This window comes from Gymnogyps californianus, chromosome 15 (genome assembly GCF_018139145.2).
Source record: "Gymnogyps californianus isolate 813 chromosome 15, ASM1813914v2, whole genome shotgun sequence".
Classification (NCBI taxonomy): domain Eukaryota; kingdom Metazoa; phylum Chordata; class Aves; order Accipitriformes; family Cathartidae; genus Gymnogyps; species Gymnogyps californianus.
Genome location: NC_059485.1, coordinates 12,514,079 through 12,536,558, shown reverse-complemented (window position 1 = coordinate 12,536,558; position 22,480 = coordinate 12,514,079). Strand labels below are relative to the sequence as shown.

Here is a 22,480-nt window from a genome sequence, read left to right as displayed (position 1 = left end):
AAGCTGCTGAAATTTCACTGGCAGACTGTTGAAATTTTGCTAGTTATTTATCAAATTACACCATTCACTCATTGTGATACAGTTCAGTAACTCACGATTATTTTGAGACACTCACAAAGTAATCTCCAAATTTTTAAAACTTCAGAATTAATCTAACCTTAGTTTGTTTCACCTTAGCGAGCAGAAAAACATCCGTTAATTCAGTCCACTGTATCAAGCCAGTTGTTTTGCATTAATAAGGATCCAGGGTTTTGCACATATGGTGTATACCAGATTTGAAAAAAATACATCTTAACAGCAAATCTACACGCTGAGCCAATCATTGCCCTGATTTATACAGCTTCATCCACTGAAGCGTAAATGGTAGTGGCATTCAATCCATCTTAAGAACTAAACGTTAGAAAACTGATGTTTGGCACACCACTAGTAACTTAACCCCTATTTGAGAAAGAACTCTAAAAATGTAAATTACAGCTTATTATTACAAAGGCCTACTCCCTGCTGTACTTTATGAAGCAAAAGGTCTAAGATAAACATGATTTTTAAAAAATATCCATATATATACACAGGTGTTTAATTTATAGCTTAAAATACACCATTAGAATTCTGCTCAGTGTCCCATTTTCTAATGTTCTTAAAACAAACTTGATCACTTTCTAAAGAATTTTTTTAAAACATGGTTCACTTCTTGGTCAGTTATCTCAGTAAAAAGCTAACAGGACATTACTGGTCTACATTGGGAGCATGGCCATCAGACAAAGTTATCCCCCTCTGCACAGCACAGGAGAGGTCATGTCTGCAACACTGCATCTGGTTTTGGAGTGCCCAGACCAAGGTGGGTGGTCAGAAACCAGAAAGGCTACAGCAGAGGGCTGCTATGATGATAAAGGGCCTAGACAACAAGACCTGTGACAAGAAGAGAGGGACACAGGCTTGTTTAGTCTGGCAAAGGAACAGGGGGAATCTAATAGCTGCCTACAGCCAACCTGAAAGTAAATGGCAAAGATGAACACAAACCCTTCAAAAGAGGCAGATAACACAAGGGACAATTGCCACAAATTGCACTTTGAGAGGCTAAGGAATTGCTGGAAGAGGCTAGCCAGTGAGGCTGTGGAAAGTTGGAGATTTCGAAAACTCAGCTAGACAAAGTCATTGTCTTTTCTAATCACAGACTGGAAATGGTTTGTGGTACTTCACCTTCCCACTTCTTCAGGCCATTTCTGGATGCGTCTTTCCACTGCAGCCCAGCCATAAATGGCACGTGGTCATTATACTGCACCTCAAAGTTGGTGCTGCTCTGCAAATAAACCTGAGAGTTGTGCGAGTGCTGCAGCTGGGTTCTATAATTCACCTGTTTTTCCAGGACTTGCATGGTAAACTGGAAAACAAGTGAAGCAAATTTAAATAAGAACAGGATCCCATCTTCAGGGTTGTCTAAGCTAACACACACAAATAGTAGCAGGAAGGTCACAGCTAGTGCCTCCGCTCTGCACATCTGCCATTCACTTTATAGCTTTTCATGCATGCTGACCAATCACAGATTGGGATTTCTTTAATATGCATTTGTTACATCTACTGGAGATTCAAAAAGGAAAATTTCCACTAATTTTTAGACCATTTACTTTGTTGAAAAAAAGAAAAAAAAGACCATCATTCTATGTCAGTGCATACTGGGATCACAGATAAATTCTATGCTTACAGGTACTCCCTATGGAAATAGAATAATGACAACCCACCTCAGAAAACTATTACCTATTCTAAGACAATAACAGAGAAGACCTGCAACTTCTGAGAAATAACACAAAAATTTACAGGAATAGTTTCTGTAGCTTCTGTAAGAACTTTCTACAAATAAAACAAAAGATAACAGAGTATGCCAATATTATAAATAATTATTTTCTTTCTTTTTGTAGCCTACAGAATGTGCTTCAGAAGAAGGCATAAACCTCCTCTGAGGCTTTTAATTATACTTTACTACATGGGAACACTTTTTATTGATCCAGGGTAGAAATCAATTTATAACAACAACAAAAAAAAAAAAACACCAACCAAAAAACAGTACAGGTCTGATCTTAGTTCAGCTACTGCATTCCATACCAACTTCCACAGAAATGCTGTAATATTCTGAGTTATTACAACCTGCACCCTCCTTCCACATTGTGTGAGCAAAGCAACCTTCATAAATCTCTGCGACCATTTTATCTGCACAAACTCTGCAAAAAACTCAAACCACATTACACCTAAACTTTTTTAGTGTTTGAAAAATCCATCTACTGGCTTTCTCTTGTTCATTTTAAATGTCAGTGATCTCTATGTGCCTGGGTTAAGACCTTACCTAACTCAAACTTATTAGGTCTGGATATCTGACTTATATTATTAATACATAACACAGAAAAAAAGAGTCTTAATAAATAAATTCATCCCAAATTTTTTCTTAGTTTGTCTGTTAAATATTTGAAGTGAAGGTCTTACTCTTCAACAGTCATGATTACCTCCATGAAATAGTTGACTAGAGATGAACTGGAACTGTTCTTAAATGCTTGGCTGATCATCAGTTTCTTCTTGTTGTTTATTTCATCCCAGTGTTTCCCATAGTTCACTTCCATCTGGGAGGAAAGCCAAGATGCATTCGCTTCATGTTTCAGGTGAACCTAAAGAACAGAAAACCACCTTTTTCCTGTAAACCATGCTTTCTCTTTTATTCACTGCTGTTAACTGCCTGTAGAAATATTCCCAAGTAGCAAGCAAGACTAAGGCAGAAAGGGTTGCAAATTTTCCAAAGAAAAATCATGTTCCATCAGAAGATATAAATTCAGCGTACAAAGCCCAAAACTTTTAGTCTATGTGCTGGCAGTCAAATTGCTTTTCTCAAAAGCCAAGGTAACTGGACTCAGGTACTCCTGATGGACTGCCCCACATGGATTCACTGTGCAGCTGCAAAGCCTGGCAACATCTTGCTTCATGGGAAATCCTAACACTTCTTGGCTTCAGTCCAACTTGGACTAAAAACAAATCTGAAAGGATACAAAATTTCCCTTTAATTCAGGAGCTTATTTTTCAGCCAGCTCTCTGTTCTGCAGCAAATACCCAGTACTAATGGTGATTTGCCTCTAAATTAACCTTTGTCTTTGTGCTGTCTGTAAAGGAAGAAATTTTAAACAGATCTGCTTTTCTGCATGAAAGGGTCACACACACTGAAATTTCTAAGAAAGCATATTAATCTGAACCAGAAAATCCATACAAAACATTGTAAACTCCCTGATTTTCCAGACATACAACTGATGAATAAGCAAAGAGAGTTCCTGACTTTTAGTTACAAGAAGGATAGAACAAGATAACTCATAAACTTATTAATAATATTTTTATATATAAAAAAAATTTCACAGAAGTTCTGTGATTTAATACATTAAAAATGACATCACTGGAGAGTTCCATCACTTACAGCTGTAATGGACTGCACAAATTAGCAACTTGACTAGACATCTTTGTCTACACAGAAAGCAAAGAGAAACAAGACGAGAAGAAGACGACTGATCCAAAAATGACATCTTGGGCATTGCTCTGTTTAAGCCCCTCAGTACATGAGTGACACAAGGGTACCAGTACACAAGTGCTTTGGTCAGTAACTCTACCTTGTGATTATAGGTTGGAGTCTGCATACAGTGAAATTCATGCCCAATATCAAGATTGTACATGCCATGTGCACCTGTCTCCACTTCAATCTTCTGCCGCATACTGCATTCATGATGAAGATTTTTTGCCTCTCCTGTTCAAGTTAAATCACAAAGTTATCTATTCAAATAAATCGGAAGTAAACTTTAAAAATTGTAATAGTATAAGTCTAGTGCTGGCTTCAAGGTTTCTATTTTTCAAAAACATTAAAATGAGATTTGTCTATTTTTACAGATAGATACTTGTTGATTTATCCTACAAATCCAAAAGAAAGCATACATTTAATGAACTGCATTTAAGAGCAGTGAGTTTGTATTTGCTAGATAAATGATTTACATCTATGAAAATGAAAATACTACCACAGTAAAAAGTAAAAGACAAGTAGATATTTAATTCATGTAAAAGGTCTGGCAGTATGTTCTGCAGTCTGAAGGTGCTGACCAAAGTTTGTGAAGACTGGTACCAATGCTGGTACAACTGCATTACCATGAAGTTCAGCTCAAGAATTATCTTCACTATCTGCTCAAGATCTAGAAACATTCTACAGACTGCAATGTTGTTGTCAAAACACTATTTCTGACACCTGAACTTATTTTCCTACTACACATATGTCCAACCTAACAGAAGTGCAAAGTTAATGATTGCTGACTACAGACATGCTGTATATCCAAAAATATTTGTTAAACTTTGGAAAAAATGCGTTAGGCATTGCAAATTTTTATTTTTTTCCACAAGCTGTACTACAAATGAAAATCCTAGGAACAGGCATGTTACAGGCTCTACATGTAAGAGTTTGGGCCTTTGTTTACTTTATACTCTATTAAAATTCAAGATGCTTCTAAGTTCAGACAATTGGAAACAGCTGGTTTGTATTAAGAATGGAATGAAAATGACCCAATGATTTAGCCCAATTTTGTTTAAGAAAAGCAAAGGCTCTCCTTAGATGTTTACCATATTTCCAAGTTTCTTCACTCACTCTTTCTTCAGAAGCAATAAATAAATAAATAAAAGCACATACTAAGTTTATTACTGGAATGGAATTTTACCTGGGTGAAGTAAAAGCACTACAAACTAATCATGATCAACCTTTGCAGCTTTCTTGGGGTCTCACAATATTTGGTGATTTTCTGTTACCACTCAGCTCCCAACATCATGACATTACATGACATTACATCTTAAACAAAAAACAATAATGAACTTCTAGCCCTTGTGGTCACCGAGAAAAAGCTTAAAATAATGAATCTGAAGTTTCAACCAATGAGCAGGATTACTTTTTTCCTTTTTTTCTTTTTTTTTTTTTTTAAATCCAGTACTTCTACAAGGAATCACATGCTGACCACTTCAGGTGGAACAGTTGCCAAACTGGATTTATATCAAAATATGACTTAAGCTCTTAGTATATAACTGCATAATTACATAGCTATAGCTAGACATCATCTAATACTGTTGTAAGTGTTCAGGTATGTTTCTGTTTGTGTGTATAAAACACTCGGATCAGCATGCCATTTTTAGCAAAATTATGGGGTTGTACCTGTGTAGGTTTAAGAAAACTTTACTACTCATATTGCTACACGCTATCTCTGAATGCGCAACATACTTTACATACAGAATCACCCTGTAATGCTTATCATGACTAGCTACTACAAGTATTCAATACCTGGATGTAATTGCACTGATGTTCACCTGCTTTGTCCAGTAAAATTAACGCACAGTTCATACACTGCAGCCAGCAGAACACAGCCAACTGTTTCCTAGAAACAGTCCCTCATATTTTTAAGTGTATGAATGCAACCATTCATTTTGTATTAACACCTGAGAACACAAATTGATTTGAAGCAATTCCCATTGAAAAAGTGATTTTTAATCAAATGTTGGACATGCCTGTGAAAAGCACATTAAAAAAACGAAATGTTTTTTATATGTAGACTCAAAGAGTAAAGTTTATCCAAGTGAAAAAAGAAACTCATCCTAGGTCTCAGATCACAGTTTAAAAATCAACGGAAATCTTTCTTGTTAAGAGAGTGTCCTAATCATACAGGCAAATAACTTGCAGAAAAATGAGATAAACAGAATGCTTTTACTTTCCATCTTTTTCACTGTACCTAGGAGTCCATATTTTATCTTCAAACCATGTGACCAGAAGCCCTCACGTTGCTGGAGAAGACCAATGATGTGAACTCCCAGAACACCTGGAAGGAAAGTCTCCCCTTCCAGTGAGTATTGTCTCAGCTTATCACCAACCTTTTTCTCCAGAAATGCTACAAAAAGAATAGAATTGATTATGCAGTGACAGAACATGAAGTTACTTTAGCTAGTAAAAAGAATACTACAGTGGGAAAAACAGAAATGCATTCAGTCTCATCCCGTCTAACTGAAGAACCCCATGATGTACTCCTTTTGTAGTAAACAAAAAGACGGAGCTGGATTTTCAATCTTTCTCTGACTACATATACAGCCTGTAGACCGTATTTCTCAGATACTGCTTAAAGTTTAGTGAAATGAATCCAGCCAAAGCTGCTTCTAAAAGGAAATCAATTCTAACAGACTGATCTTTTAATTAACTAAGACCTAACATGTGAACATGTGGATATTTACTTCTACATTAAGTCAGAGCAAGGTTGTGGCTTTGCAACAGAAGAACTGGTGCAGCCTAGTTCTCAGGGAATGAGTTTGAAATCAGACTAGAACCGTTTTTAGATGCAGTCACTGGCAACCCATGTGAAAGCTAAGGATGAAGATTTCACCAAAACGTGATCTACCAAAAACCAAACTGGCATTCTGCATTCCTTAAAAGTTAGTTTTATTTGAAAATATTGCATAATCCTATGACATTTCAATGTCTTTGCTGCATGGAGACTACAGTAAGAAATACTAAGGAAAAAATGAGAGCCTTAGACTTAAATTACTTGTTTATTCCACTGTATTAATTTACCTTTTAACGAACTGATGTTATACAAATAGTAAAGCCCTCTTTCTGATACTTTCTTTTACATTTTCCTCTTAGTCTATTTGTGAGAAAAAAAAAAGTTTTCAAGATTTTTAGAACAACAGGTCTTAAGAGACATTTAGCCACATATGTGTCTCTGCATTGTTTTGTACTAACAAAAGTGAAAAACAGAAAATATTCTAAGAGCTGTTATTGTTTTGGTGTTTGTTATGTGATTCCTTACATCTTATTTCCTCCACCCTCTTCAACAGTAACGAAAAACAGACTTAAAAACCCAATTTATTTTATAATTCCTATTATTCTGAAATACATATTAGTACTAACTTATCCAGGATAATAATTTTAAAAAGCAGTCTTACTGATTTGAAAGGAACTTTAGAAATATGTGTCCAAAACCAGGCAACCCTAATATATAAGCGCTCCAGAACTTATATTTATATGGCAAATACTTATTGTCCTCTAACCTGAAAGAAATGCAGCATCCTTCAATAAATTATTCAGGGACACTGAAAAAGCTATCTTCTTGCCAAGCTGTTTAGTGATGTTTCCTGACAGAATGATAGGACTGCTTTGCTTTATCAGCTTTACCTCCAATTGGGTCATGTATCTCTGCTCTCCACTCAGCATCTGCAACTCTGTCATTCCCTAGAATAAACAAACAAATAAAAAACCAAAAACAAACCCCAAGCCACTCAACAGTACAAACCGATTAAGTTTTGAGAAAGCAACAGTATAGACTTGGGCATTTCAGAAATGAGATGAGAGGAGAAAGAAAAGCGATTTTTTCCATACACCCAACAACCCCCCCTCCACTCCCCCAAACCATAAAACTTGCTGTTAGTAAATAATGGGGAGGAAGGATGGATTTGTTTTTCCAGTTACACAAAAGTCACAGTGGTGTGAGATGCTATTTCCTTCACCTCCTGCTGGCTTCAGTAGTGACCGAAATCACTAAGAATGTTAACAATACTGGGCCAAAAAATAATATGGTGTTACTGAAAATATTGGCAGTCTCACAGACGTAACTAGATTTAAGTTGGACTAGACGCAAATGTAAGAATCTGCAACACTAATTAGTGTTTGGGTTCATGAGAAACATCCAAAAATTCTTTGTTGAAATATTACTCTAGGAAAAAATAATAGCTGTAAATAATGTGCTCACTGTAGGAAAATGCAGAGTGTTTGAAACCAACTGGCTTTGGAGGCCCACATAAGACATGGCATTCTGCTTTGGGTATCAACTGCATAATGAAAAAATTGTTCAAGTCCTGGAATATAAACAAAAATGTCAGTAGAGTTTCAGTGATAAACTCCCACCTGCATTTTTGTTTGCTTTTTCATTTCAGAGGTCAAACATTGACATTCTCTCGCTTATTCCCCAGTGTTTTAAAAAAAACCACCAATTTCTGCAACATAAAGAACAGTATCTTAGAGATTCTTATGTCTATAGAGTCCACAGAAGTGAAGAAATTAGCCTGGGCTTACTCAGAATCTTTATGCATGGTCAGAATACAGGTCTGAAAAACTGTGTGACTACATATGCACATAATGAGCCAAAGTCCACAGGAGTCAATGTGATCTTCTCTACTGACTTAACAGTGGAAGCAACCCAAAGGTTTCGAGTACATCTGAACGTGAAGAAATTGCTTCAGATTACTTGCAGAAGCCAGGCCGTAAAAGCTTTTAAAACACAGCAATTTAGCACTGAGTCTCTCTCAAAAACATGTAAGAGAACTGGTAATTTCTCTGACAGAGTGCTCACAAAACTATTTTTTCAATATGTGTGTTTTTCATTGCCTTTCTTTTCTGCGATTTTATTTAAGTATTCACCCCAGTATGAGAGCTCATGACCTGGAAACATACCTTAATGTAATATACATCTCGGTCATCTACTATCAGCTCCAGGTGTCCAATTCGTGAATTTTTAGAAAACTCAATTCTCCCTTGGAGAAAAATAAAACTGTTGACTTTTTCTGGACATATACTGTTCAGTGATGCTTCGTAAAACTGTACCCAAAATGACAGTTGCCATTGTTGTGAACAACATATTTACACAGTAAAAACATAACAAATACCAGAGCAAAGGAAAAAAGTTAGGAACAGAGTTTGCAAAGGCACTGAAGTGTCCTCAGAATACACATCTCATTTTGAAAGGACATTCTGAGAATGCTAATTGAGAAGAGGCAACGAAGCTGTCTCCAAAAAAACCAGCTTAGTTCTGGAAGTGATTTATACACTTCCTTTAGGCCTCTGCTAAAACTTGTAAGCTGTGTTGTGCTGTGGAGACACTTCATGAGGTCGGAACACTGTGCACGCAAAGCTTTGCACAGTGTAGGTAAATCTTCCATACAATTCATTTGAAAATAACTAGGACCAAAAAACAAACAAACAAACAAAAAATCTGGGGGGACAAATTCTAAATATATAATATGGTAGAATACATCAAAACAAAACAAAACAAAACAAAACATCACTTGACCAGCATGTCAAAGAAGCTGAAATATGCTGTCTATTTTATTACCATATATTTATCAGTTTATATTTCATCGATGTGTTTGTTGATTTTGTTTTCTATGTTATACTATGATTGAAACGTTACTTTTTATTATAATGCACAGCAATATCATAGTCAATACTTAATTGATTTGGCAACAAGTAATTTCAGATCATAACTAACAGAATACAGCAAACTAAAATTCAGGAATAGTAAATCCAGTTCAGCATATGTAAAAGATTATAGAACAATCCACCGTGTTCCTTAGCCTTAACTTCATCTATACTGGTAACAGCGTTCCTCTTTAACGTGAGTTTGTGAACCAGGTACTGAACCTCTGACTGTGCAAAATAGTCTTAACCAAGATGCAAAAAACACTGGGAGTGGGTGTTACCTAAAGCAGTAAACTGAATGGCTATCACACGATAATGTAGTTTTAGCATTAGATTATTGACTGAAATACATTGATATTTCTCTGTTAATTCTAATGAAGTTCTCCTAACTGACATGAACTGATGATGTGGTTCTTAGTTGAAAAACCTACCATCAATCTCAATTTTTTTCTTAGGTTGTATAAATCGGATTCTGAATTTCTTCTCTGGGACACTAAAATTTAGGTCAACACCAACATCCCTTTTCAAGTCTGACTTAGGAGTCCCAATGAAGAAGTGAAGGACAGCTTCATTTGGGATCCATGAATTCTCCTGAAAGAAAGAAAGGATAACCACATTTGCAATTGGCACAGCATTTACAAAGCAAACTATCACACTGAGTTACATCACATGATCATAGCCACCTTCACCACTACAATAATTTTTCACCTATCTGCTTTTCAAGATCTTCAGCGAGAAATTTGTTTTTCCCAGGCTGTATTTTCCATTCCCTGTCCAGTGCTTGTCTTGGGAAACACCGTCTGAACACCTTGAATTTCACAGCATACTGACCTTCTCTTGAAATTATGCTGAATCCTGCCAAAATTTATGGAAAATCAGACCACACTTCCAGTTATAAATTTAAGCTCTATAGCTCAGGCCTAAGTTACTAGAACTTGGCAGGGCTGCCTTAAGCCCTTACACTCTGGTGTCAGCAGTGGGATACCGTACACAGCACCATGACCCTACAGTGGGAGCCTTAGTTGACAGTTTCGGCCTTGCCCTGCTTACAGATATCAGATTCTCTGTCAAAGGAAAATGCCTGTTCCCTTTCCTGCTTTTATTAGAGAAAGTCAGAAAAACAAAATCATGAAGGGAAAGCAACTCTGCTTATTGCTGTTATCTCACTGTCTTAGAGATACTGAGCAGTGTTTGAATACAGCCAAAGCCCAAATTGTCTCCCGGTAAAAAGAATTAGCTCAAGCTCAGCAGCAGACTTGGGCTGTGACAGAAGATAAGACTCCAGCCACTGCCCGTGTTAAACACCTATACCATCATTTTAGAAAAAGTCATAAATTTTTACTGTCCCTTGCAGAAGCTGAAAACCATTCCTTCCCCGGGCTTGCCCAAACACACATATTAAAACAACGGACAGCCTTCTGGAGTGGATTCACTGGAGCCTAACTTCTGCTTTTAAACAAGGTGTTTAATGTAAATTAACGATTTGGGTTTTGAGGTTTTTTGTCACAAAGAGAAACAAGTCACCGAAGTGAGGTCAGGCTGTATAGTACGCAGCATCAAGTCAAAAATCCTGGTCTCTACTTCCAGCTCTATCAGTCTTATCTAACCAAATGACTTAATATTCGTGTGCACTGTTTTGTATATGGAAATAGTATGTACCTACTATCAGCACCAGTAATTTGTTTTCAACATATTTTCCCACCATAATGAGAACGGAAATAATAATAATGTAGTTCTTGAAAGCCAGTTAAGTTGAATATACAGTACTGAGATATACCATTCTTTCATCAGCATAATAAACTAAAACTAAAGCCAAAGTAAAGCATGCCATAATGGTACCTGAGGAATATAGTTATATGCAGCTTCCACAACGTACTGCTGCAGGCCTCTGTCTTGCTTAGTTAATGTGATAGCCACTCTCAAAGGTCCAGTAAGGGGGAAAACCAAACTGCTGGCTGGGTCAGGATATGACATTTCAGAACACAGCTGCCAGCCAATAATCTCAGACACTGGTGGAAGACAACAGCTGAACATTCAGTTAGAACAACAAAGAAAGAAAACATGCAAATGAACATTGCACTGAAGACCTTTTAGAACTAATATGTAAAAAAGAAATTCTACTGAATAAAATGACCTGTTATGGCTAGTTCAGAATGATCAAGCTTTCTAAGACAAACATAATAGCTAGACTCACCTTCCTCCCTAGTGCAAGATCTGGTTTCCACATGGTCTTGGAAAACATCTATATCTTCTCTCTCATCCACCATTGTGAAGTAGAGTTTAGAGCTGCAACCAAGAATTTCAAATGGTCACTTAAAAACGATTATGCAAAAGTTACAGCAATATTTAAACAAAATTCTCAGTTATATGCCATCTTCTCCCAGATGGGAAAAACAAGAAAGATGAAGTTCTGCTAAGGTCAGTCCACATTTCTACTAATTAGCACTGATTTTTATCCACAGTTTCCATGTTTAATCTGTCACTATCTTGAGATTCTTCTGCAGTTCTTCACAGTCAGTATTAGATTTCTCTGTTCTGAGCAATTTGGTATGGTCAGCTTATTGCAACTCCAATCACTTCCTGGCTTCCCGACATTTTTTTTTGCCCCCCTTAGAGTATATATGGACATCAGTTTCGTTCCAGTCTTGAAGTTCTTCCAGAACTTCAGAACTTCACTAAACTGCTTGTACAAGAATCATGGTCTCTACACTTCATGGGAGCAAGACAGTTAATGCAATGTCTAATAGACTCTACAGTTCAAATAATGCACAATACAGGTTAGTAATTATTTTGACTTTCACTCTGGTCTGTCATCCATCCTAGCTGACAGAAATAGAATTACATCAGTAAGTTTCCCAGAGTCCTAAGGGAATGGATGGTTTAAATGCGAAGTTCAGAGCCTTTTAGCTCTTTTCTGAACTGCATATCCTATAGTACCACAATGTCCCAAATCAAGAGAAACACAAAGGAATGACAATCCACGTACTGTAAATACTTCATTCATCTGTTGTCATGTCTAAGAGGCATGTAACTGACATGTCATTTATAATGTGTGCCTTCTACTTGGACTTCTATCAAATCTAAAAGTCCAAAGAAAAAAGAAAGCTAGCAGGAAAAAAAAAAGAGCTAGAGAGCCTAGCTTGCATTAACACAAGTAACTAATTTGCTTAACATCTGACAGTTGTTGAGGTGGTATTTTACAATGTAACCTTTACCTAACATCAAAGAACCTAACAAAAAACTCACCAGAAGGGTATGAGCACACCTTGTTAGTACTATATTCCAAAATACTCCAGTGTTTTGCTAAATACCATTCTGTACCTGGTTTTGCTAAATACCATCTGTAGAAGTAATGCTAAGCTTTTCCTCCACCACTTTAATACCCTGAACTAGATTCTTTGGACACTAAAGTTCCAGAAACAGCACTGACATTCAGTAGGAAAAAACAGGGAAGTATGAAAAATTCCTTTATATCTTTTATCATAAGGCTTTGATTTGAATATATGTTTTTATGGTAAAACAACGTAAAAAGCACAGAATAATTTTCCCTTCCTTTTCTTCTGAATGGCAGATTTGGACTATGAGTCAGACTGAAACAGTTTGTTTTCTGATAAAATATATTTCTGCTCTATTAATGAGCCTGCCAGTTAAGTTCTGATTTGAGAAAGTTATCATGGTAAGTTAATCTTACCTGAAATTAATTATCTCCATAGATTCTTCTGGAGTGTTCAAGAAAACTTTGAGCTCTTGCCCTTTTTTTACCTGGATTCCCCCATCAAGACTAGTAGATGTTCTCACTCCTGTTAACCAGCTTAGGCCAGCTTGTCCCAGAGTCCCCACAGTTCCCATTTGGACAGAAAGCTGGACAAAGGCACTGTTGAAAGATTCAGATACGTATTCTTCTATGAAAAGCACTTTCTTTTGAAAGCACTGAATTTAAACCATAGGCTGCTCATCCTCTTCAATAAATACATAGCGTTTGATGCTGTAACACAGTATATTCTAACATTAAAATCATGATGACTATTTTGTTTCAGGAAATAACTGAAAAAATTATATGTACACAGACATACACTTTCTAACATGAATTAAAGTATAGTTTTACTGTATCGCCTAAGGAAGGGATTTGAACCCAGACTTCAGCATGAAATATCAGGAAAGGGAAAGCGATTAGGATTGAGTATCATGGTGTAAGTTTATCTCTGTCTATACAGCACTTAGTGAAGTTTACTAAATGTATTCAGTATGTATAAAAAGCTACGACAGCCAGGTAAGGAAACACAGGGTTAAATCATCCATTGGGTTGTAGATCCATAACCTGTAACTGCATGTCTGATCCTGAGAAAAATCCAAAATGCCATCCCTGTAACAGGTAAAGCATTCAAAAGATCATCTGCATGCAAGCATTTAGGAATTTGATTTAGGGATAGGGAGGAATCAGCTTAAGGTCAGCTTAAAACAGTACTGGAAAAGCACAGCAATAGAGTTCAAAATCAGACAGGCAGGATAGGAAACCACTACTGTCTTTATAGCATAGCAACCATTCAGCAATATAAGGCTGATGACTGCTCGAGTTCTTCAGGAATCTCCTAATTGATTATAACAGACATTCACACAAAACTTTCACATCAGAAATTGCTACTTGACATCAGGAATATGTGAAAGCGACACATTTGCAGCAGTTATTACCTTGGCTTGACATATCCATTTAGAAAGAAATTTGACTGTTGTTTGAAATCTGCATTCCCTTTGATTTTTATGTTGATTGCTGCTGAGGCATTGACTGCCAGCTGAACAGGAAAGCCTGAAATTGCTGGAAACTGCAACTCTTCAGTGGCCAAACTCAGCCTTTTATTAAACTGGACCTCTTGCCCCTATGGTGAAAAAACCCAAATAAACAAAAAACGGCATTTTAGTTTGCATAATAAAGTCAGCATTCAGGAATTTTTCCAGATATAACTATCCACTGCATTTGTCTGCTGTGAAAGTGTTTTTAACTGAGCTGATTTGGGAAATAAGGTAGAAAGCAGCCCAAAGCTTGCATCTGGCCAGGGCACGAGTTAGACACTAGTCCTACCCCAGTTAAAGAAAGAATTATTTTTCATTTAAGCATGGATGAATTTGAATGAGAAAAGTAAGAGATAAGAACCATCAGACAACAGAACAAGTCCTTGCCTAATGTATTGAATGCTGTTTAAACCCAATATACACTGGTGTCTTTTAGAGTTCAACTTAGAGAAACAATAAGGAATATTTTGCATCTTTTACATATCTGTCAGAAAGTAGTTTCTCAAGGCATTTAATTTCAAATAGAAAAAAAGGTTCGTTTTACCTTCAGAAGTTTGACAGCCAACTCAGCCAGATTTAAAGAATAATGTTTCATTTGTTTTCTTAAATCTTCACAATCCAAGAAGCTAAGTTCATTTCCAAAGATTTTCATGCTTAGCTGACATTTCAGTGCCTCCTTTCTCACCGTTCTCTCAGTGAACTGACATGTGATAAAGAAATAAATCAGGAAGAGAATGATGTTTATATTAATTTCCTTTCAAGCTCATAATAAACAATTCCTCAGTTCAGGCTATGTTATTAGTAAACAGACATTAGGCTCTCTTTCATAAATATTTCAAGACCACTTAAGACCCTAGATTAGTACCTGTTCTTTCCAGCTAAGCTTCAGCTCCATACCACATAAAGCTGACTTTCACTATGAACACAGGTAATGTCTAGTCCTAAGATGACTGGGCAAAAGGAGAAGTATTGCAATACATACCCACAAACAGATGAAGCTTTGAAAAATACAATCTCAATTAATACAACATTATGGGTGCCACGATTGCTAAGTAAACTAAGAAGTAAAAATGTTACATTTTCCCTCTTTATGAATCAATACAACAGCAACACAGCATGAACACGAGTTTACACTGTAAGAAGAAACCCTAAGAAGATGAGTCCCAAGAAGAGAGATGGTCTAAGTCAAACTAAATAAATCACGGTCCCCAAGTTTTCCAGATAATACATCAACAATTGAAGTCAATTCCCAAAGCTTTCCTATTATATACATAGAATATAGCTCTCTCCAAACATGGGTAAATTCACAACGGGTCAATTTAACATCTGACATCAAACTGGAAAGTCAGATCGCAAACAGCATGACTCCAGAACTGAAGATCAAGCAGCTGTTTACAGTGCCGCAGAAGTCAATAGACAAAAGGACATCAGTATAAAGAGGATCAGAGCTCAAAATAATGAAAGGAAGCCCAAAACACAGGCAATATACTCCCCTGGCTGAGAGTCATTGTTTTGAGACAAAAAAACAATCTGAAAAGCTGAAGATCTGGCTCTTTGTTGCGTTGTATTTTATGCAGCTGTTAAGTTCTCTGCAAGTGAGTGGAACAAGTTACATATGCTTTATGCAAAGGAGTCACAGTAATACGGAGCAGTTGTCCAATGCCAGATGGGGCCCTAAGTTTAACTGGGGAATGTCATTAATTTTTCCAAGATTTACAGAGTCAGTTACCTTTTTGACTAACTCACTCATCTTACTGTACTTTCTACCAGGACAATTCTGGTTAGCTTTTCTCAACTTTGGCTTGCCAGACTTGGTCACAAGATGATCAGCAGGGCTGTATTGCTTCGAAGTCAGCCTCCTCTGCTTGACTTTTCCTGTTGTTTCCACTGGATTTTCTGACTTGTGGTTTCTTTCATTAGTTTTTGAAAAAAAATAGTCACTGAAAGTAGCAGACTTCTCCCCAGAAATCTTCTGCATGAGAGCTTCAGCATTCTCTAATCGTACACCAACCTAGGGGAAAGCATACGGCATTGAAAAGCCTGACAATTACATGCATAAGCCATGTAGAGTTCTATATGCAGAAATTAAAAAAATACATCCAGATGCAACCTTTAGGTTATTGTACAAAGAAAGATTTGCCATACAAGATCACAGTGGTCTACAAAGTTTAGTATCCTACCTCATGCAGCATCCAATACTGGATATTTCAGTATTAAATCTTTCCAGTAAAAACTCTTTAGTTTGTTGATTATGTGAAGCTCCGTACAAAATACAAATCCTTTTTTATTCAGGTACTGGTTCAGGTACTGGTTACACCATGATGGAACAGTTTGAGCTACTGCTATTTTAGCATGTTACGAACAGCATTTTGGTTGGAAAACAATAACGCACCCTTTTAATGCTCCTGAAATAAGTTTGACTAAAATAGTATTACTAACACATATAAATCCAGGGTATATGACAGTGAAAAAAATATTTTGTTTTCTTGCAAGCTTAAACTTGAGATCTGAAGGCTACATTAAATTCTTTCTTTCACATACACATTTTTACCTGCAATAAAGAGTCCATATGCCAAACATTGCCTTCTCTTGGAGGCACAGTAGAGGCACAATTAAAGATGATGTGGTTGCAGGCAGGCCATTTAAATATCCCAAGCGTTGGATGTTCAATGGGACTAAAACAGTGACTTCAGTTAGGCACATACAACTCTCTCTCCTGTATTAAAGGAACAGTGTACCCAAGCCAATCCACTTTCCACTGTAAGTCAGCCGAAGGAATCTTACTATGCTAAACAGGAGCTCAACCAGTGTCTCAGAAAGCACTTTTACCTTTCATTTGAATCAACAACAAGAGCTGAATATGACTCACTTGGTAGTGTATAGTACTACCAAAGTGAAAGTGGTTTTATTATGACTAAGTCCATTACACAAAGGAGTCATCAGTCTGAGGTAACTTTGCTGTAGCAGTGAAAAGCATACCTTGCTAAAGGAACTGTAATGGGAAAATAGAAAGTATTTCTTTTTACTTCAATACACCAAGTGTCCCTTGAGGCGGGGGATTAAAAAAATAAATTAAAAAAAAAAATCCACAAACTTGCCTCCAGTAGATTTATAGCCTGCCCCATAAGGTGAATAGTCAAATTTGTCATGACTGATCGTGGTAGAAAAGATGCAGGAGAAAAGACCACTGATGCTTCCATATTTGCACCTGCACCAGCTGTAACAGAAAATATCAGATGTCTGTCATTTGGAGATCAGCTATTCTCATATACTTTGCAAGTCTCATCATTCTTTGGAAAACTGCAACTCTGCCCATTAAGAAGATGGTGAATAAAACATTAAGTCAACAGGTGAAATTATTTAACTTTTTAGTATAGCAAAGACTTTAATGGACATTACTGAAAGCCTATTATCTGATTAACACTAAAAGAAAGGCATTTACAATACATATCGTACACAATTACACTGGAAGAGATGGACAGAAAATCAGAAAGTTACTTTGAAAAATATTATCTAGCATTTTTGCTAAAAACAAATGATGAACAGACAGTAAAACAGGAACGAATTAGTCTGAATCTCTTCTTATACCAAGGAAAGCACATTAATCAGAAATAAAAAATACATCCCAATCCCCTGTTGCTGCACAGGAAGCTCACTAAGGAAGGAATCAAAAGTTGACGTTCACAAAAATAATTTTAAAAGTTCATTGGTCCTTATTCTCTCTTGCAAAAGGCAAAGTTGAATGATATCTGGCTTGCTACAATTACATTTGATATACTCCAATTAATGTCAGAGCAGAATCAAGCCTACATTTGTATATCTGGGTACTATTAAGTCATAAAAATTAAAATTCTCTGGAGCAAGATGTAAAGGACCAGAAAAACCATGTGGGATTTTAATAATCCATATGCTACAAAACATTAAGTTATAAAACTCCACATACCTGAGTGGAACGTGACATCGGAATATGAGGAGTATTTCCATGTCTCCCGGTCAAAATCTCTGCTAAGGATTTCATCAGGAATAGAATCTCGAAGGTGCTCCTTCAATGGATCATCCGTCTCCAGGAGCTGAGAGAGATGACTCCAAACAAAGGAGCCCACTTAAATTAAACAAAGAAAAGCATTTGGAAATTAGAGAAAAATTAAAACAGTTTTAAAAATTGATACAGGGAACCTTTTTATTTATTCATACCAGAATTAATCCTAAACCATTTCCCTGACCACAAGAGAATTCATTCATTTTCAGCACCATTAAAATCAGTCTGATGCACCTATTTTTACCACGGTCAACTTATTTAACGACTGTCTTATTCTTTCCAATATGGCATGTGAGGGGCCATTCACTCCCTAGTTTCATTTATGCCTCTCAGCTAACCTAGGCAGGCAAGGAAGTAAGGTTAACCTACTTATTTACTGTTTGCAAAGGATCTTCTATACTAAATTCAAAGGAATGCTGCAAAAAAAACATACAACTCTAATACAGACGTTAGAGGCAGTCTGTGCAGCTCAAATAATATTGGACTGTTTCTGTTCCTTCTTCAAAGAACAGATGCAAAAGAATTATTTAAAAGATGGTTTTAAACTTTAACTTCAGCAGCATCACTCATTTTGTTCTTGAAAAATCACTGACCCAGTCTATGGAAACATAAAAAAAAAATTTAAGTCTGGGATAGACAGCAAGCACATGAAAATCTTAAAACAACAGTTAAAAACTATAAGCAGGAATAAACAAAGCCTTCTAAAGGCAAGCATTAAGCAACTTTAAATATAGGGAGGTCTATTAATCAGATACCCTACATGAACACTGGCAACAGCATTGGTGGACTTGTAAGAGAAAATTGGCAATAAAGTTTCTTTACCTACAGCAAACAAATCATTCCAATACAAAGAATCTTCCTATACTGTGCAATGTACAACATTTCCCCCCCTCCCCCCCAAAAAAGCACATACAGTTAAACAGTTGTGATTTAGAATTAATATTTCTGCATGACACTGTGCTGATTCACGGTTTGGCCATGTACACACTGCATTGTGGGGGGCAAACATATTCCATGTGTTCTGGAGTCTAGTTCTTAAATAGAGGCTTTTTTTTCTCCTGAAGATAAAAGATATTAGGCTCCAGTGCTAGTTCAATGCACAGACACTGAATACTGATATAACTGCATTTTTCACAATACAACTTCTTTTTTTCGTATTGCTTTTTCTGAATGTGGCAACTAAAAACTAGTATGTGCTCTATGCCTTCAAAGGCACTTGTTACTCAAAAGTCTATTACATGAATTATTTAGGTGTTACATCAACCAAAGACAAAGGAAGGAAATCAACAAAATTCATGAGTACTGCATTAAATTGTTTAAAACATACAACATTTTGGACGGACTTGTAGAGCTCCTTCAGAAATCAGGCAATTTATTTTTTCCGCATGGAGCCACAGGGAGGAGAGTCACTGAGGGTACACCTTGACAGTATTTTGCAGGCTGATGGAATTTCTCTCTGTCTGAACTCTAAACAGAGGAGAACAAGTCCCCTCCAAACCACAAGCCACATCATCAGGTGAACACAATGCTGAGCCTGAACTCATAATGGCTGCAAGATATATTGGTCTGGACATAACATCCCGATAAAATGGATACACAGCTTCAAGTTCAGAGCTGGCTAGGATTCAGACACATCAGAGTGCAGACAGAGCCTGCTTTCATCTGCCTGCAAACAATCTTATAGATACCCCTTTCATGTTTGCTCCTTCTTGACAGATTTAGAAGCAAAGGATTAGTCTAGAGGTATTCTTCGTTGAATGTGGTGAAAACATTCAGAAAAAATCCCTCCTTCACCCAAAATATGGTATCAGCTTAAACATCTGTGTGCTTTGGTAATAAAGAGCTGATAGGATTCTGTACTTTTATAGAACCTATGCTTTCATTTCATACTAGCCCAAACAGCTTCTCTTTCAGATAAGGTACCTAAATAAAAAGACTATTTTTAAACATAGTATAGAAGATTTTCTACTCCCCATCAGTTCTCAATCCAGTCTCTCATGTCAGTAATCTGGCTCAGATCAGACAATAATTGACCATGGAACCACAGAAGCAGGAAGCATAAATCAGAACAAACTATCAATAATTAAGACATTATACTTATGCTAACCTTTTCCCCAAGTGACTGCTACACTGTTGGCCAGCTATTATACATTTGGATATATGATTAACACCCCTCACAAAGTCCTTTTCACAACATTCCTAACACAACATGTCCCAGTTCCCACATTTTGCTTTTTCCCTGTGTTATAAACAGTTTCTTGATGCCATTTGTTTGCCATTAGATCCACAGTTCTCAAACTGTGATCCTCAGAGGACTTTCAGCTGACCTGAAGAATTGCTTCTGGCACAGTGATGAAGCACCTCCAGCTAAGCCTTGATGCTAACTGCAGGAAGCCTTAAAGTTCCTAGGTACCTTAAATCATCTAAATGAAAATCAACAGGCCTTTCTTTGCAGTCTTCAGATCTGCTTAGTTTCTGTCTAACACTATCTTTAAAACACTGTGATCAATATTAAAACCATATCAAAACTGATGTAAAATAACTGCAAAAGAGGACAGTACCAAGGAAAGACCATGGTAGCGAGTCCTTATAACAAATGTTTGTATTACATCAAGTAAATGAATAGTAAATGTGAAATTTAGGAGCATTAAAAAGGTAATTAAGAAATAGTTTACTTTATACCTGCAGCTTGCAATATTTTTTTGTGCAACTTGCTTCTTTCTCAACTTAACAAAATGTAATTTGCAGTTATCCATTTGTATTTCTAATGCTCTAAACATCAAAGATGTTCCATGCATCTCTTTCTCAAGAGCATTCACCTAATGAAATGTTGCCAGGAGAGGGAACTAATTCTATGAAGAGTCACTCCTTACTAACAATTGCTAAAATAACAGTATCTCAATTCCAATACAAAATGTGGCAATCATACAAACAATCTTTTAAAAACAACCTACAAAGTATTAAGATTAAATAAAAATTGATATAGATTGGTACCATTACACCTGTAAAGTAAGTGTTACATTAAAGTATCATTTAGGAATGTGTAAGACTTCAGTAGTTGCTTGCTAACCTTGACTGGATGTCTCTTTCAGCAAAGTCTTTTGTACTTGTTTAAATAACTCTTCATGTGGACATTTCATTGCTATATAATAAGCAGCAATCCTTATTTCCACATCTTCGCTGGTTGCTTGATACAGCTGAACTAATAAAGCGTTCTAAGAGCAAAAGATAAAAAGATAACCAAAAAAAGAAAAAGACAATTATGATTTACTCCCCTAAAACACCTCATGTATGCACTTTCAGGTACAGGTGGGTTTTTCTTTCTGAAAGAGATAGCTATTGCTTTATACCTGACAAAGTCACTTCATGCAACATGTATGCAAATGTATGTACATATTCTCTATACTACTTATCCACAAATTTCCAGTACAAACTGTCATTATGACCTGAATCCTATACCGACTAATTTATACAGGACTGTCCGCAACACAGAGCCTCACTTGCTAGCACTACTGTTAATGATGGTTTTATTCCACCACAGGAGAGAGTTGTTCTATCATATTTCACACATGTGCCACTGCTAATACACAGACAACAACGGCTACATTTTTGTTAACAGGCTATTAAGATCATTACTTCTGGTCTCAATCAAAGGGTAGGACTGTAACAAATTTATTCTGTTCAATACTTCCCTGGTATCAACAAATATGAGTTGTTTGGTGAACTGCCAGGAATGAAGACATTGGTGACTGATACTAGTAACACTTCTATTAGCATTTAACACCCCCATTCCACCCAGAGGGTGTCAGTTTAGCAGTTGATTTGCTAGACGATGATGGAGCGTATGACAACATATAGACTTCATACTTTCAACAGGTCTAAGAAGCAACACCGAGCTTCATAACTAGAGAACAAGCAGATTATGCCAATCCACGCTGTGATTAAATTTTAAAAAGCCATAGAAAATGCTTCTCCAAGTGCAAGTCCATGTGGAACCTCTTGTTCTTCTGGAGCAGGACTGCCAGCTTTGCCCAGGGTAGCATTCCTGGCTTTGCCATTCTTTTTAGTATCAAGTTATCCAACATAAACAAGTTCTGTGTTTTCTTCTATTAAACCATTAACAAACTGTTCTAACTATGACAGTATATTGCCAATCACAAAAAGCTTCTCACATTAATACTTAGCATTTCAGAGAATGATACAGTGGAACAGACTATAGGAAAAACCAAGTACTGTGGGTTTTCAGCCATAACCCATACAGACATAAGCCACCCAACTTAACTAACTTTTTAAGAAGTCATAAACATTACCTCAGTCACTGGATGTGTTACCTCAACTACAGCAAAGCATATTATAGGTCCGTTCATCAGGGTGGTCCTATGAACCTCTCCAACAGCAGAGGAGCTCTGCTGGAAGACATGTTTACA

At 36.6% G+C, this 22,480-nt stretch overlaps 1 protein-coding gene across 1 annotated transcript in view; it reads right to left on the bottom strand.

Annotated features, from left to right (window-relative positions):
* Positions 1-22,480, bottom strand: part of LOC127022570 (uncharacterized) — a 103,281-nt gene that overhangs the window by 54,617 nt on the left and 26,184 nt on the right. The window contains exons 13-28 of the mRNA XM_050906199.1: positions 21,124-21,268; positions 17,958-18,116; positions 17,113-17,231; positions 15,744-16,025; positions 14,559-14,714; positions 13,916-14,100; positions 12,918-13,100; positions 11,421-11,512; positions 11,066-11,235; positions 9,658-9,817; positions 8,483-8,562; positions 7,084-7,264; positions 5,775-5,930; positions 3,633-3,766; positions 2,493-2,651; positions 1,198-1,378 (exon numbers count right to left, since the gene is read on the bottom strand). Coding sequence (XP_050762156.1) covers positions 1,198-1,378; positions 2,493-2,651; positions 3,633-3,766; positions 5,775-5,930; positions 7,084-7,264; positions 8,483-8,562; positions 9,658-9,817; positions 11,066-11,235; positions 11,421-11,512; positions 12,918-13,100; positions 13,916-14,100; positions 14,559-14,714; positions 15,744-16,025; positions 17,113-17,231; positions 17,958-18,116; positions 21,124-21,268 — 2,542 coding nt within the window. The remainder of the gene's footprint in view (positions 1-1,197; positions 1,379-2,492; positions 2,652-3,632; positions 3,767-5,774; positions 5,931-7,083; positions 7,265-8,482; positions 8,563-9,657; positions 9,818-11,065; positions 11,236-11,420; positions 11,513-12,917; positions 13,101-13,915; positions 14,101-14,558; positions 14,715-15,743; positions 16,026-17,112; positions 17,232-17,957; positions 18,117-21,123; positions 21,269-22,480) is intronic.